Raw genomic sequence first — 16,754 nt, 5'->3', positions numbered from 1 at the left:
TTGTAGATCAATACAAGATGCGAATTAATCTCCCCATTTCTCAGGATGAATTGTGCCCTAATAAATGAGAGAGTATGGGCGTGTGCCAGAATAGCGCCACCGCAAGTGTGTGATATATTGAGTGGTGACTTCTGATTGGTGGATGGGGTTCTTGAGTGACTAAGTCCTTAGCTGACCCTCTTTTGCAAGCATTAGGTGATTGGTCGTGTTTCTCTGAGCTCTGGCAGCATCATGACTCAATGCAAGTCAAACATATTTCTGAACACTGAATCTTTATTTTTAGAGCTGTTACCTTAGATACAAATCACCTGAATTTTTGTTATACAGCCCACAGTGCGGCAGAGGTTTGTTTCACGCCTTATAAAGAATCGCTGCGCCTTTTATTAGAGTGAAAAATAGCCCCTGAATTCATCTATCAAAAAGATTAATTCTGTTTAGAAAAATACTGCTTAGAGTCGCAGTCATTGTACAATATGCTCTCTCGGCCCATTGTAGAACACATCCAAGCACTGATGCAGAGTCAGCTGTTTTGCTCTCCTTTGTTGTGGTCATAATTAAATGTCCAACAGCTGAAGTCTGGCCAAGGTTTCATGATTAACTCTGCTTTTCATTGTTTAAGGGACAGTTATGTAATTTTGGCTGGACTTCTGTGACTTTTGTGACTTCATGTATACTCATCTTGTCTCTTTCTCTCTGTAGGTGAAGTCAGACTATGAGCAGCTCAAAAAGGCTTTTGGTTGTGTGAGTCAAGAGAGAGACTTGGCCAGGCAGGAGAAGGCTCAGCTCCAAGACAAACTGGAGAATCTTGAGCAGGTCCTGAAGGTAAGGTTATAGTTGGATATTGGTTAAATAGTGGTTCAATGAAGAAGAGAAACACGGCCTGCTAGTGAGAAAGGAAATATTTGGTAAACTTAATAGTTATTGTATCATTAAAATCATTTTTCCTCCATGACAGTTTTATCACTTCTTGTAAACCAATCGGTATTGTTTAAGATCATCTTTCCTGATGTTGAGATCTTGCTTTTAAAGGAAATCTGATACCAGCTGAGATAATGATGTTTCATTTATCTGACTTGTTTCTGCTGGCATCATGTTGCTGACTCATTGTTCAGTGAAAAGTGTTCCTGCACTTGTCGGTTTATTGACTGCTTCTGTCATGTGTCTCAAGAGGAAAAATAGCTCATATAACAAGAAATCGACTTCTCATCTTTGAAAAGGAGAAATATGTATTTATCTGTTACCTTTCTCATTATCGACTATGGGATAAATGATTACAGAGAGATGAGAAGAGGTAGGAGAAGTAGCGTAGCAATGTATTGTGCAGAAAACAAGAGGTTTTCTGTAAAATGTCAGGACTTTTGATGTTGTCTGAATCTCTCTCTCTCTCTCTCTCTCTCTCTCTCTCTCTCTCTCTCTATTTCTCCTCAGAAATGCATAATCGTTCCAGCAAAGCAGCTTAAAGATAAAAGATTGTCTTTTAAAGAAAAAATAGAGCTTTTTGAATTTCCATCTGAAATGTTTTATTTGAACTATCCTCAGGGCATCTATTTTAAAACTGAAACACTAAGAAGGATAGGTTAACACACATTTTTGTCATATTTTACCAACCGCTATGTCAGTAAAAAGCTGTATGTTCTTTATTCTGTGGAACATAAAATCAATACACTGTAAACAAAATCAGTAAACTTATGGTAAAAAACAACAGCACTGGTAGGCAGAATTTTAGAAACACATGGTATAATAAAAGCACGTGCTCGTAGCCAGCTTAGTAATAGGGTTGGTTCTTTTTTTCTCTTTTTTCAGTTAAACACCTCATTTTCTATTTAATTATTAGATTTAAATACTGCATTTTAGTGACATTTTAAGCGCTATTTTTAGCTGAATTAGCTTGTCGGATGGTCAACATAATCACGCTTTTTGATATACCAAAAATATTTCCTAAAGATTTATAATGAAGAAATAAATACATAAAAATACATATATTAAAATACATATTTATTACATCATATATCATTACTAAAAAATAACAATCAGTTAAATTTTTTAATTAAAAACAGTAGTCTATTAGCAAATGACTAGACCAGCACATTTAACAGTCCTCAGTCAGAGTTTGAGCATCTGAATTAAAAATGATTAAAACATAATAACAACAGCAACAATAATAATAAGGTAGAGCTATTTTTCTAGCCTCTCTTGTAAAAAAAAAAAAAAAGAAGTACATTTGAAAATTCATACATGAGAACAATAATAGCCAAAATAGTATTTAAATCAATTTCAGTATGGTCCACTTTTGGTGCTTCAGACCTTTTTATTCCCTATTTTTTGTTTCAATAATAAGGTCCAAGATTTAGGATAAAAGTTACCTGTAAAATGTTTTTTTCTGTTTAAAAACAACACATTAGCGAGACTTCTCTTACGGCAGATTGTAAAATGAAAATATTTTTTATCATTAGCCAAAACTGATTAGCTGAAGTCACACTGAAGCAACAGCCAACAGAGGATTCCACTTGGTCTTAAAGCCTATTTTAGATGGGTTATTTTCACTATTTATGATGGCATAGTAGTCAAAATAGGACAAATGAGCTCATGTATCGGGTAAATTCTGGCCCTTTGTCAGTGAGGAGTGGGTCTTCTGAACCACCCGACCCCCCCAGGCTACGGACCTGAAGCATCTGATGATTTTGCCTTTTAAAATGGTTATTTGCACATTTGCAGTAGCTGTATCTTTTTTTGAAGCTGTTTCTAAATTCATGCAAAGCATTGAGCAGTGTTTAAGGTGTGTGCATGTGTAATTAAAACCCTTCTACCAAAGCCACCAAACAAAAAAGGCTTTTACTTACTTGAAGAGGATGCATATAAGGACAGTGCGACAAATGGAGAGAAAAATAAATGCTTCTTAGACCTTTGAAGCTTAAGCTTTTAAGCCTCACAACACATCTGATATGCTTCTGTTTTCCTCCTGTACAGTTTAACTCTTTGGTAAAACAACTGGTACTTTGGTATTAAGTCGGTACAAAAAATAAATAAATAATAAACAAAACAATACATTACCAGGTTTTCTTTAATACATAGGATTGTTTCTATTCATAAATGGAAGCTCAGCAGTTACATTCTTTTCATATCAGCACTGATACACGACAACCTCTACAGTGCTGCTGATGCTGCAGCTTTAAATCCACTTGTTGAGGAGAAGGGAGGATAACTATATAACTATTAGTCACCTAATATACATATTTTATATATCCAACTCCAGTTAATATGTGACTTTAGCAGCATAAACCGCAGAACATTCCGATTAATTTTGTTTATCATATGCCAGTGCTTTTGTAAGCTGCATGAAAAAAAGGGGGGGCTTGAAGACAGAGATTGCATTTTGTAGACTGTGCTTGCTTTATTTCATAAAGTCATACTGTTCTGTTCTTATTGTGCATCTATACAAATAAAAATTCATTCATTCATTCATTTTCTTTTCGGCTTAGTCCCATTATTAATCTGGGGTCGCCACAGCGGAATGAACCGCCAACTTATCCAGCATTTGTTTCATGCAGCGCATGCCCTTCAAGCTGCAACCCATCACTGGGAAACACTAACACACTTATTCATACACCCATACACTACGGACAATTTAGCCTACCCAATTCACCTGTACCGCATGTCTTTGGACTTGTGGGGGAAAACGGAGCACCCGGAGGAAACCCACGCGAACGCTGGGAGAACATGCAAACTCCACACAGAAATGCCAACTGACCCAGCCGAGGCTCGAACCAGCGACCTTCTTGCTGTGAGGTGACAGCACTACCTACTGCGCCACTGCATCGCCTCAAATAAAAATAAATCCTCAAATGGTTTCCAATGGTGACTGCGACCTGTATATGGCCAAAAGGAACAGAGTGATTTGTATTTTTGCATTACTGTAACTGAATCTGCGGTTGAACTTACAACTTGCAGTTAAAGATTAAATATTTTATGACTCCTACAATATATCACAGCCAGTTTATCAACAGAAAATTCAATTCATCTTTATTTCTATAGCACTTTTACAATGTAGATTTTGTCAAAGCAGCTTAACATAGAAATTCTAGTAAATTGAAACTGTCAGTCCAGAAAACGCAGTTGAAAATCTTCGGTGTAGGCTATGAATTGTGGTCTTTATAAACGAGTCATGCGTTTTGTTTTATCATGCTAAAAAACACTGGACAACCTTTTAAACTGTTTAGATGATGCTCAACTTTGTTAATAAAAATAAAGTGTTGTTTACTTAGTGTCTTTGAGTTTGCTTTGGTTTCGAAATTGGTAGCAAGAACCATGCGTTTTCACTGCCATTGGTACTGAATAATGAAATTTTGGTAACATGCCAACCAAGAGTAAACAAGGAAACCTGAGGCTATACACCCAAAAGGACATTATGTATAGTGTTTTGTTATTATATTATTATTATTTTTATTATTATTTATTACATTTATTAGTTCTTGTGCTGGCATCACGGTGGCGCTGTGGGTAGCACGATCGCCTCACAGCAAGAAGGTTTGCATGTTCTCTTCGTACTCGCGTGGGTTTCCTCCAGGTGCTTCGGTTTTACCCCACAAGTCCACAGACATGTGGTATAGGTGAGTTGGGTAAGCTAAATTGTCCATAGTGTATGTGTATGGATGAGTGTGTATGGGAATATGAATTTCCCAGTGATGGGTTGCACCTGGAAGGGCATCCGCTGCATAAAACATATGCTGGATAAGTTGGAAGTTAATTCCGCGGTGGCGAGCACAAATTAATAAATGGACTAAGCCGAAAAGAAAATGCATGAATGAATGAATGGTACCGAATACCGAAAATTTGGTACCATGCCAACCCTAAGAGTAAAGAAGCAAACCTAAGGCTAGACATCCAAAAAGACATAGTGTATAATGATTTTTTTTACATTTATTTGTTCTCGTGCTGTGTTGTTTTCAGATTCTGTATTTTTACAGGACATGTTGTATTTACTCGTGCCGACCGATCAATGCTGGTTAGCAACATCCCTCACTGTCACTATTGCACTTAATGTGTCTGTTAAAACGCCTGTGTGGTAATTCATGATGCTTTTTCCCAATTTTTCTCTTCAGAGCCTGAAAACAGCAGGTCAGAACACTGCTTAATGGTTTGTTTTACAATGTTTTATTAAGAAAGCAGGAGTTTCTATAAATACTCCTGGTTTTAATGTGATCTCTCTTTTTTTCTCTTTGTTTTTCAGCATATGCGAGAGGCTGCGGATCGACGGCAGCAACTGGAGGCAGAGCATGAGCAGGCCCTGGCTTTCCTCAACTCCAGACAGCAGGAGATCAACCTTCTGCAGAAGGTAAGAACAGCTGCACACACACAAATGCAAAGGTCTTAAAGTCCATGTGAAATCAAAATGTACAATGTTTATTTTGCAAGCTCACATAGTTATTCTTATTGAGAATACTTATAATTAATCTGTCCAAGTTAATGGTTCATCTTCAATTAAACGCGGACTGCTTTCACGTTTGGAGTGGCAGTGCTTCTCTGTTGATGTCATTTTTTTCAACAATATTCTTAACCACTTTTAACCACTTTAGATTATCATCTTTATGCTGATGACATACAATTATTAATTTCTGTTAAGCCCAGGGACACTGCTGTAATAAAAATTTGTATGTCCAATATTGTACAATAGATGACTGCAAATTTTTACAAGTTGAATAAAGATAAAACTGAAATTCTTATTGTGGGCAACAAACCTGAGCAAGAGAGGATTGAAGCAGAATTGTTTTCTTTAGGTTTACAATCTCAAAAAGAGTTAAAGAACCTGGGTGTTATTTTCGATTGTGATCTAAATTTTAAATGTCATATTAGTCAAGTTGCAAAAACATGTTTTATCATTTGAGAAATATTGACAGAATTTGTTCTTACCTATTTTTTAATGATGCTAAGAAAATAATTTATGCTTTTATTTTCTCTCAGCTTTATTACTGCAATGCTGTTTATATTGGTTTACCTAAGGGTTCGAGAAGGAACTTGCAACTGATACAAAAGTCAGAGTTTCAATGAAATTGAAGAACCGAGAACATATTACACCAGCATTAATAGAATTACACTGGTTACATGTGCACCAAAGGATAGATTTTAAGAATCTTTTATTAGTTTTTATGGCACTACACAACATGACACCTTCTTATATTTCTGACTGCTTAACGAGATACAATCCAAACCGTTTGCTACGCTCTTCTAGTGCTAGACTTTTAGAATTTCACTCTGTAAATCTGATGCGATCTGGCGGCAAAAATTTGGAATTGTCTCCCAAATGAAGTGAAAAAATCCCCCAGCATTCATGTTTTTAAAAAGCGTGTTAAGACGTTCCTTTTTAAAATTGCATATAAATATAATAGTATTTGAATTGTATGCATTTTATGAATATATGTTGTGTAGGTGTATGTACAGTTGAAGTCAGAATTATTAGCCCCCCTGTCTATTTTTCCCCAATTTCTGTTTAACGGAGTGAAAGTTTTTTCAACACATTTCTAAACATAATAGTTTTAATAACTCATTTCTAATAACTGATTTCTTTTATCTTTGCCATGATGACAGTAAATAATATTTAACTAGATATTTTTCAAGACACTTCTATTCAGCTTAAAGTGACATTTAAATGCTTAACTAGGTTAATTAGGTTAACTAGGAAGGGTAGGGTAATTAAGCAAGTTATTGTATAACGATGGTTTGTTCTGAAGACTATCAAAAAAATATTTTTTAAGAGGCTAATAATTTTGACCTTAAAACGTTTTTTAAAAAATTAAAAACAGCTTTTATTCTAGTCAAATAAAAAATGACTTTCTCCAGAAGAAAAAATATTATCAGACATAATGTGAAAATGTCCTTGCTCTGTTAAAAATTATTTGGGATATATTAAAAAAGAAAAAAAAATTCAAAGGGGGGCTAATAATTCTGACTTCAACTGTATGTATGCATGTACAGTGTGTGCATGTATATGCATATGTAAGGACTATTGTGTGTGTAATTGTGTGGATATATTAAATATATGTGTGTACATGTATGCTTTTATCTGAGCACATATTTGTTGTTTATTTTGCTTTATTTGTCTATACATTTGTTTATTTGGTTTATTTTTCAATGCTTGTTTGTTTGTTGTTTGTGAAGCACTTTGAGTTGCATGCATGTAGGAAAAGTGCTATTCAAATAAAATGTATTATTATTATTATTATTATTATTATTATTATTATTATTTTATAAACCATGCCCTTCTTACCGTTAGTTTGCTATGAGGGAAAGATGCACAAAAGAAAGCTCCACCCCATATAAAATATTCAGTTTCAGTTGGAAGTGTAACAATGTACTGAAATAAAAGTTTCAGCAACTTCCAGTTCACGCAGACATAAACTACGGTGACTTGATTGCCACAGGAATTTAATTTATTTTATTTTGTTTAACAAAGCAAGGGCATTTTTATAGTATTTCCTATTATATATTTCTTCTGGAGAAGGTCTTATTTCTTATAGTTTGGCTGGAATAAAACTAAATTTGTAAAAAAAAAAAAGCTTTCTCCAATAACTTGCCAAATAACCTATTTAACCTAGTCAACCCCTTAAAATCTTCTCACTATTAAACATAACATAGGAAATATTTGGAGAAAAAAGTTATTTCAAATAAGGGCTATTAAATTTGACTTTTACTGGCTGTAATTTTGTCATGTATACAAAATTGTAAAAGAGAATAAATATAATTTATATAAATGTTCATTTATTTATACATTTATTTGTCATGATAAACTTTTAGCTATGAAGAGTTTTTTACAGCATGGATCTTACCAGCATCTTTTTCATCAGTTCTTTATTGTATCATATCTAATGACTATGACATGCCGTCCCTCCTTTCCAGTCCTTCCGCAGAAGCTGTCATAAAGAAAAGACAATATTCTTCCGACATGGAAGTAATAGATACTCTGATGTAGTAAGGCTGGATAAAATCAGTGCAATCACATAATAGGATCATGGCTGCAGAGCTGTTTGCTTTCCTTTGTGTCTGCGGCCTTTCAGGAAGGAGCAGCGACAGGCAAACAAAGCAATTAGAGCCGACAGTAGACACCGCATCAGTGCAGATCCCTAGGGAGGGGTTCGACTGAGCTTTCATCTCACTAACGACATTGGCATATATGCTTAAATTGACTTTCTGACACAACTTGCATGGCAACTGCAGCCCATGTATACATGTCATTTGGGTCTCAACCAGTGGTGAAAAGAGTACTGAAAAATCATCATCAAGTAAAAGTACCATTACTTGCCATAAAATGTAGTGCAAGTAAAAATATCTGTTATAAACACTACTCCGACAGCAAAGTGGCTTAGTGGTTAGCACTGTCACCTCACAGAAAGAAAGTTGCTGGTTTGAGCCCCAGCTAGGAACTGTTCATGAGGTAGATGGCCTGAGGAAAAAAAAACTACCCCTGTGTCTGGCTGTTTTTGTGCTTGGTGCTCTGTAGCACCGACCAGACTATAACAGTTCAAACAGAAAGTGTGCTGGGTGTGAGAGGTCCACAGTGATTTTGCAAGCCCTTTTACTCACTCTGGAAGAGTACAGTTCTTGAAGTGTAGTGCCAGTGATTCGTTCAGCAGTCCGGACTATTTGCTGTAGTCTGCGATTGTAGCTTTCATCAGTGCCATGTTCTTTCAAGGGTGTTTCTTAAATTATTTGCCATTCATTCACTGTAAGTAGGGGCATAGCGGACATTTTATAAATGGGGAGGACAGCTGAATGAGATATAAAATTTTATGTTAATTTTATTTTTAATCACTTGTTTCTAAATGGTCTGTCTTGAAGTGAGGGGGACGTATCCCCCCTGCCCCCTCCGGTTGCTACGCCCCTGACTGTAAGTTTAAATTGCAAGATTCAATTAATGTGAGAACATGAATATTTGCACCTAATAAGCCCACAGAAAGCAGGTTGATGGATTTACATGAGGAACAAAATCTGTGTAAGCTAAGAGGAATGTATTTGAAAACGTAACATTCTGTAGTCTATTCAGTTAGGTCATTTAGAGATTTCAGTCATCATACAGTTGGCATATTTCTCATCTTCTCATCATGCAGTCTAAAAAATCTATGTGTGGAGATGTTCTTGGATACTTTTCATGCTTAGACACTGTACATGTTTGCTGCAATTATAATGCATCTGTGTCTTGAGGTCTGATGTAATTTTTCTATAAGCGATTTGATTGGACTGGAATCACAAGATTTTTTTTACTTTGCCAATCAGTGTAGACACAAAAAAATAAGCATATAAATTAGTGACTGCAGGTTGAAGGAAAATGGTGCAGTAATATTACTAATACAGCACTAAAAATGCTTCTGAAGTAAAAGTACACATTTTTAAAACTACTTAATTCCAGAGAAAAACTACTCACAGTAATTTAAGTATTTGTAATTCGTGTCTTTACACTGGTCCCAACTTTCTACCAGTCAATGAACTTTACTATAATTTAAATTATAATTAAATAATAATAACGATTATAATTTCACTATAATTTTACGCACTTTTGAGTAATTATTGTAAACTCTGACTCACAGTTTTGTCTTTCATGTGAAGAATTTCCCTTCTGGGATCAATAAATCTGCGTGAAATTAGATGAAGCCGTTTTGCCAAACAAATCTTGGCAAATCTTTCACAATCGATGTGAGATTATAATGTCCTGCTGAGGTTGTAGATACTTTGTGATGTTAATCAGGTTTTGAGTGAATGGAATCACACTTATACGGCGAACCTAAATGTGCTATCTCGCATTTTCAGGTTCAGGCTGAAGCTGAGAAAGAGCGAGAAGAAGTGGTGCATCTGCTAGAGGTAAACTATAATCTACTTCTTTTTCTTCCATGCTTTGGCATCCTTCTATGAAAAAGCCTAATTTACACTTCTGGCTAGGTCAGCAAGGGCTGTCTTTCGTGCAGAAAGGACCCGTCTAGCTAAATTATCTAGATAAATTTAGAAGCAACCAGCGAGGCCTGTCTGGATCTCTCTTGTGTTTGATAAAAGACCACAATGTCTGACATTCGGTCCGCTCTGAGAAGCTTCTGCTTGTCATGTATGGTCAGCTTAAGAGCTCATGTCCCCAACGGGGCATCCTTCCTGTGGTTCCTTATTTTTACAACCTTCATCATTTTTGCTTCTTTCCATCTGTAATATTGTTTTTTTATTGTATACTCTAAGATTTTGTTTTAAGTAGGGATGCTTCGATCAGGATTTTTACAAAGTACCGATTCCTTGTCATCGTGATTAACCGATACAGAGTACCGATTCTGATGCTTCATGCTAATGCATAAAGCACATTTTCCCTGGAAGTATGATACTTAAGTGGAGATCTCGCCTTACGTAAGATAATAAATGAAGGATGTTGCATATAATCCCTTAAATGTGTCTCTTTTAACCATTCAGTGTGGACATGTCATGGTCAGAAGCAGCTTTACAGAACAATATAGATAAAACAGATATTTTGGTAAGAAAAATGATTGACAATTCCGTTTAGAAACATTGCAAATGATGGAATAATCATTTAACATGTCTCACTGATGAAAACATTTAGAGAAGTGAAAATGCACACCTATAGTTATATGGATTCTTTACTAAAAGGAAATAGGTCTATAAACTTTTGTTTATTGCAATAAGTATATTACAAAAAGTTACATCAATTAATTTAACCTAACAACTGTAATGCTTAGAACATCGATGTGCCTCTCACAATCTGTGCTCTTGCTCATCCACTCTCGTCGCCATGATTTGCGGGTTTCATGGAGCAGCTATGAAAACACGGAGCTTCTGGCAGAGGTCATACGGTTAGAGGAGACACTAGTCACAGCAGCTCAAAACACTGGATATACAATGGTTGCAACAAAGAGACCATCACTCGTGGGAGTCGTGCCAATAAACTGTATAAAGCTGCTGTGTTGGGAGCCGATGTAAAATCGTAAAAAAACACTTGTGATCTGTTTGTGAGATCAGCCAGGTTGGCGAGTACCAATCGAGTCATTAAATGTGATTATTGTCCGATATCGATCTTTAGCCCATTGATCGGAGCATCCCTAGTTTTAAGCCATTTAGTTTATCCTTTTCCCCCCATAGTTGAATATTTTTACTTTTGTGTTATTTTTCATCTCTGACCCCAATCATTCTGATTTTATTTTTTTTCCTTTTGTGTTTAAACAGAGCCATATGGACAAAATGCAGGTACACACACTCACACTCATGCAGTTTTTGTATTTAGTAAACTTCCATATTGGTTTTTCTCTCTGTCATGAGGGATAGAATATAAAACACAGACCATTAATAATTCGCCCAGAAAATGTCATCATTTTTTTTGTCATCATGTGATTATTCCAAAACTTCCAATCTTTCTTCCACGGATAAAAAAACTGAAATTTTTATTAATTTACTCATATTTTGTTCCATATGTGTGACACTGGACCACAAAACCAGTCTTAAGTTGATCAACAAATACATTAAATGGGTCAAAATGATTGATGTTACTTTCATGTCAAAAATCATTAGAAAATTATGTAAAGATCTTCCATAAAAATATTTAGTAAATTTCTTACCATAAATATAGCAAAACATTGTTTTAGATTAGTAATATGCATTCCTCAGGGCTTAATTTGGACAACTTTAAAAGTGATTTTGTCAGTATTTAGAGTATCTTGGACAAATATAGTTCTTTCTTAAGAATCTGTACATCAATGGAAAGCGTATGTATTCAGCTTTCTTGTCAAATAATAATAAAATAAAATGTACACGTACTGGTTTTGTCATACAGAGTCACAATCCAGCTTTCTAGCTTCATATACAGCACAAAACACTATAAAAGCATCGCAAATGTGGCTATTGCCTGTATTGGGGAATTTGTCCACCTTTGATTTAAAAAACTGACTAAAATAAGTCATTATTAACTGACCAACCTACATTAAAATGACATGAGGGAATGTGTAAATAATGGCAGACTTGTCATGTTTGGATAATCCGTCACTTTAAAATCCTTGCATTTTAGTGGATCAGTTTAGTATCTATGCATTTGCACTCCTCTGTGTGGCCATGAATTGTTAATGTTTCCCTGTGACAGACTGTTGCATCAGGTCTTTAGTTGGGGTAAAACTAGGTGAAATTATGTGACTGTATCAGTATTATGATCTGGTTAGATAATACTCTTAACCTGTGTGTGCGTGTGTGTTTATTTAAACCTCTAATGCCACTAAAAGTGCTCTTATTGCATGCCTTGAAGCAGGTGCTCTGTGTTAAGCCGTTGTTCAAAGCCAGTTGGAGCTCTGTATTTTTTATTTGTTTTTTTGCTGATGAAATGCAAAAAGCTTCTCTCAGGTCTCTTTCCACAAGCAGATAACTTGTCATGTTTATATTTTGTACTATAGATACAGTATTTCTGTAGTTCAGTGGTTCTCAACAAGTGGGTCACAACCCAGAAGTGGTTCACAGATCTTTTCTATTTTTTTGCCAACAGGGACAAAATGCAAAAAATGCATTGAATTTGTATTTTTATATTTAAACACGCCCTAGGTGAATGTAGTTTTATGTAAAATGACACAGCATTGCAAAAACAAGTTTTTTTCAAGTTACAAAGAAATATTTTTTATTGTGTTAAAGAAACACATTCATTTTCTCATTTTCAAGTTCCCAGGTAGGGTTGCACAATATATCGTTTCAGCATTGATAACGCAATGTGATCATTCGCAATAGTCCCATCGCAGGATATGCAATGTTGAGTCTGAACTAAAATCATCATTTGCATGTGTTTGTGAGGCCTGTTACTGTATGAGCATTTGAAAAGCATTCCGAAATAAGAAATAGTACCATTTATAAGTTTAATAATAATTGATTTTATTCATATAATTCATAAAATGAAGACCGTATTATTTTGCATTTGATTATTCAATTACTGTATACCTGAATACTGTAAGTATAAACACTGTTTATTTCATTTGTATCTTTTTTCTTTATTGTATTTATCTGTCTGTAGATGGTTTCTTATATTTTATGCATAAGCACTCCTAACCCTAACCCTACATCAGTCTAAAATGATTAAATTCTTTACAAATAAAGATATTCAAGTCATGTGGTGAAATTATATTCATATCACAATATATGTTGCAAAATAACAAAATCTTGTCAGAATTCTCTGAAACTACGGAAATTAAAAATGTAAAACAGCAAATACATTCGGACGATTGTTATTACCTAAAAATGGTCTATATCATGCAGCACTATGTTTTACCAATTCAGCCAATCACTGGTTCTGTTGAGAGCACATTTAGCTTAAAGTTAAAGAGCACCTATTGTACATGAAATAGGGTCATAGTTTGATTGTAAGGGTCTCCAACAACAGTCTAATATGCATGCAAGGTCAAAAAACACTTTCATGGTCTTATAATATGCATTTATTTTTACCTAATTATCCCAGCGACTCCCATATGAATCGTCCCAAACCCCTCCTTAGCGCGAAGCGAATCTGCACTGATTGGACCGATGACAGCCTGCTGCAATTGGTTGGCAGAGACAGCCTTCAGCGTGAGACAGAGTGAAATGCCTAGCAGCTAATCAACAATATAAAAGTAGTCAGAGTGCATACATGCTTCATAGTGTAAGGCGTGGAGTTTGGCTGCCGGTGGGTGAATGTAAATACAGACGATGGACTTGAAAATACAGACGACTAACTATTTTATTGAGCAAAAACTCCAAGAACTGGGGAGATCTCCTAGCCCGTCACACTCTACCTGATCTTTTTTCACACACACACACGCGCGCACACACACACACACACATTACCCTCATCCTCAGAGGACACAACACCACACATTCATTTTCAAAAACCCATAATATGGGCTCTTTAAGCCTAAATCATTTAATCGGATTCCATCTCACTCAAAAAAACGTAACCAACTTTACCTTGATTTTCTTTGTCTTAAATCAAGAAGCATTTTATAGAAAAGCAAACAATAGTCTTTTTAAAGAAATAATATGCCAAATGAAGTGAGATTTTCCTTAAAATAAGCAAAATAATCTGCCAATGGTGTAAGCAAAATAATACTATCAAATCCAGCAAAATAAAATGTCAAAATGAAAGACAAAATTATTTTGCTCACCCCTTTGGCAGATTATTTTGCTTATTTTAAGGAAAAACTCACTACATTTGGCATATTATTTCTTTAAAAAGACTATTGTTTGCTTTTCTATAAAATGCTTCTTGATTTAAGACAAATTATTTCTTAAAACTATTTTCTCTTTTTATATATTATATTTTTTCTTAAATCAAGCAAAAAGGGCTCAGGGGTAGCTTAAATAATGTGTCGGTGCTCATTGCGTAAGGGATTCATCAGAATAAACAGCAACAATCAGTCCAAGGCACTCGAAAAATGTAGAAAAAAATATTTAAAAGCCCTTATTGACATGGCTAATCCTTAAAACTGCAAACAACTGCCTTCATCTGGGTAACAGTGATCAAGTGTGTCTGGAGTTTTTTTTAATGCTACAGTCTCATGACTCATTAGAATATCTAAACAATACTAAAATAATATATTGAACACAAGGTCAACTCAATTTTCATTAATTCAGCATTAAGCGAGGGAGAAAAAATGATGCGTGTTATACAACATATTTTTCAAATAATACAACGTAGATATATAGAATGAAACAACAAAAAATATGTATATATAGACAAATAAACTAGTATAGTGTACAAATACATGCACATACATATACACACTCATACATAAATATATATACACATACACATATATAAATGCACATATACACATACATACATAAACACATATTAAACAATATATAATAGAAAGTCTATAGAACATAAAAAAGAGTAAAATAAGAGAAATAAAAATTTACAAAAAAGGAGAAAAATCTATTTTGCCATTTAAGCCTGGAAGTCTAGTCTGTTTTAATCTTTGTTTTATTATTTTTTTCTTGTTTAAAAAATTCTTCTTCACTTTAATTTTAGATATTTGGACTAGCAACAAGACAAAAATTATAAGTAAGAAAAATTTTTTTTTGCTGTGAGCAGATACAATTATATTACTTATTCGCCTGAAAATAGTCCCCATGCTAAGTAACTAGGTAATAGCGCTGCATAAAACCATTGCGCATCATCGCAGAGTATAGGTCGGCCTAGAAAATAGCAACTTTTCATGTTTTGTCGTTCTTAGCACACAAACTACAGAAGGGTCAAGCTTCATATAGGAAAATTATTAATACTCTTTATTGATACTCTTTGGTCAAGCTAATAGTTTAATCAGATTAAATTATTTATGCTAAGCTAAACTAAATGTGCTCCTGCCAGACCCGGAGATCGGCTGAATGGATTAAACTTTTTCAAAACTTAACTGTTTAACTAAAATTAAACCATTTTCAAAAAAAAAGTTGAGTTTCCTTAAAAATTGCCACTTAGATCATCTGAGTAAATAGGCTTATCAGCCTCCTAAAGGAGAAAACAATTACCAAATCAATTTCACAGGCTTCGCATCCAATCAAAGTTTATAACTTTTTGTGTTTCAATGCTGGGAAATTTGTCTAATAACAGGCATTTTTCTAATACTACAGTATTTTCCCAGTGTTTGTTCCATGTGTCAGACTGCTAAATCACACTACTGCTACACAATGGTCAAGTGCTCCTTATTGTTGGGCATGATTTTGCTTATTGGCAGCTCCTGAAGTGAAACCATTTGAGAACCATTGCTACAGATTAGTGTATTTATTCCTTTGTATGATATAAACGATTCCATTTCATCGCTTGTGTACTTCTTTCTTTTGTATTCTTTACTGTGACCCTCAAAGGTCAAGGTTCATGACTTAGAGCAGAAATGCCGGGCACAGAGTGAGCAGTGCAATATTTTGTCGAAAGAGCTGGAGAAATATCACCTGGGGTCAGACGCCGAGGATACACTCAACGCTGACTCACAGGAGAAAAACTTGTGCCACAGTTACAACAGCCTGCAGCGCCAGGCAGAAAAAAGTGAGCGAAGCATTTTTAAAAACATTTGGAGGTGTATTTTCTCCCACATGAATCACAGTTATTTTACAATATTGTGGGCAGTTTTGATAACACCTTTCCAGCAGCTCTGGCCTTCTTAAAATGCCGCTAATTTATATAAAAATATCTCTCGGGTGCCTTTTTTTTGGATTTGTGTTTGCAGCCAAGAAACATATTGCATTCACAAAATATGTATCATGGTTTTACCATGTTTTGGGGACTTATTTATTGTATTAGCATGTTTTATTGCATGGCAGTAGCATGGAGTAACAGTAATGTTACTTTTTTGGTATCTTGGAGCACCATGCACAGTAAATATGACTTTAAAAACATTCCTATGCATCCATACCTTCTTATATAAGAAGCCCATTTTATCATTGTATCATGGTAAAATCATAGTACTTTTTTGAGATTTTAAATTGAGTGCTGCAGTGATGCATTTTTGTAGGTCAGCCAAGAAGTTGCCATCTCCCTGATTCCCTTGGGGGAAATAAACATTAGGATTTTCCATTGGCTTCTGGATTATTGCAGAAAATAATCTCTGTGACCATCAATAGTTCATGACTCTTGTACTGAAGAGCACAACTTTTTCACATTTTGAAGCCTAAATGCAACTGACAAAAGTAAAAGCTAAAAGCAGGCAACTCTTTCAGCTTTTACTTAAATAATAAAAAAAATTAATCTGAAAATTTGATTAATGAAGAATGATTATAAC

The 16,754-nt window shown here is 34.8% G+C and overlaps 1 protein-coding gene across 9 annotated transcripts in view; it reads left to right on the top strand.

The window, feature by feature from the left end:
• Window positions 1-16,754, top strand: part of rimbp2a (RIMS binding protein 2a) — a 75,408-nt gene that overhangs the window by 38,747 nt on the left and 19,907 nt on the right. For 6 of the 9 annotated variants that reach the window (XM_056446492.1, XM_056446491.1, XM_056446490.1 and 3 more), the window contains exons 5-9: window positions 700-822; window positions 5,228-5,332; window positions 9,796-9,846; window positions 11,203-11,223; window positions 15,844-16,021. In XM_056446492.1, the coding sequence (XP_056302467.1) occupies window positions 5,231-5,332; window positions 9,796-9,846; window positions 11,203-11,223; window positions 15,844-16,021 (352 nt within the window). In that variant the 5' untranslated portion in view covers window positions 700-822; window positions 5,228-5,230. The remainder of the gene's footprint in view (window positions 1-699; window positions 823-5,227; window positions 5,333-9,795; window positions 9,847-11,202; window positions 11,224-15,843; window positions 16,022-16,754) is intronic. The other 3 variants (XM_056446495.1, XM_056446494.1, XM_056446489.1) reach the window with 1 other exon arrangement.

Source organism: Danio aesculapii, chromosome 21 (genome assembly GCF_903798145.1).
Source record: "Danio aesculapii chromosome 21, fDanAes4.1, whole genome shotgun sequence".
NCBI lineage: Eukaryota > Metazoa > Chordata > Actinopteri > Cypriniformes > Danionidae > Danio > Danio aesculapii.
Note: the sequence above shows the minus strand (reverse complement) of the source record. Positions and strands in the feature narration are given on the sequence as shown.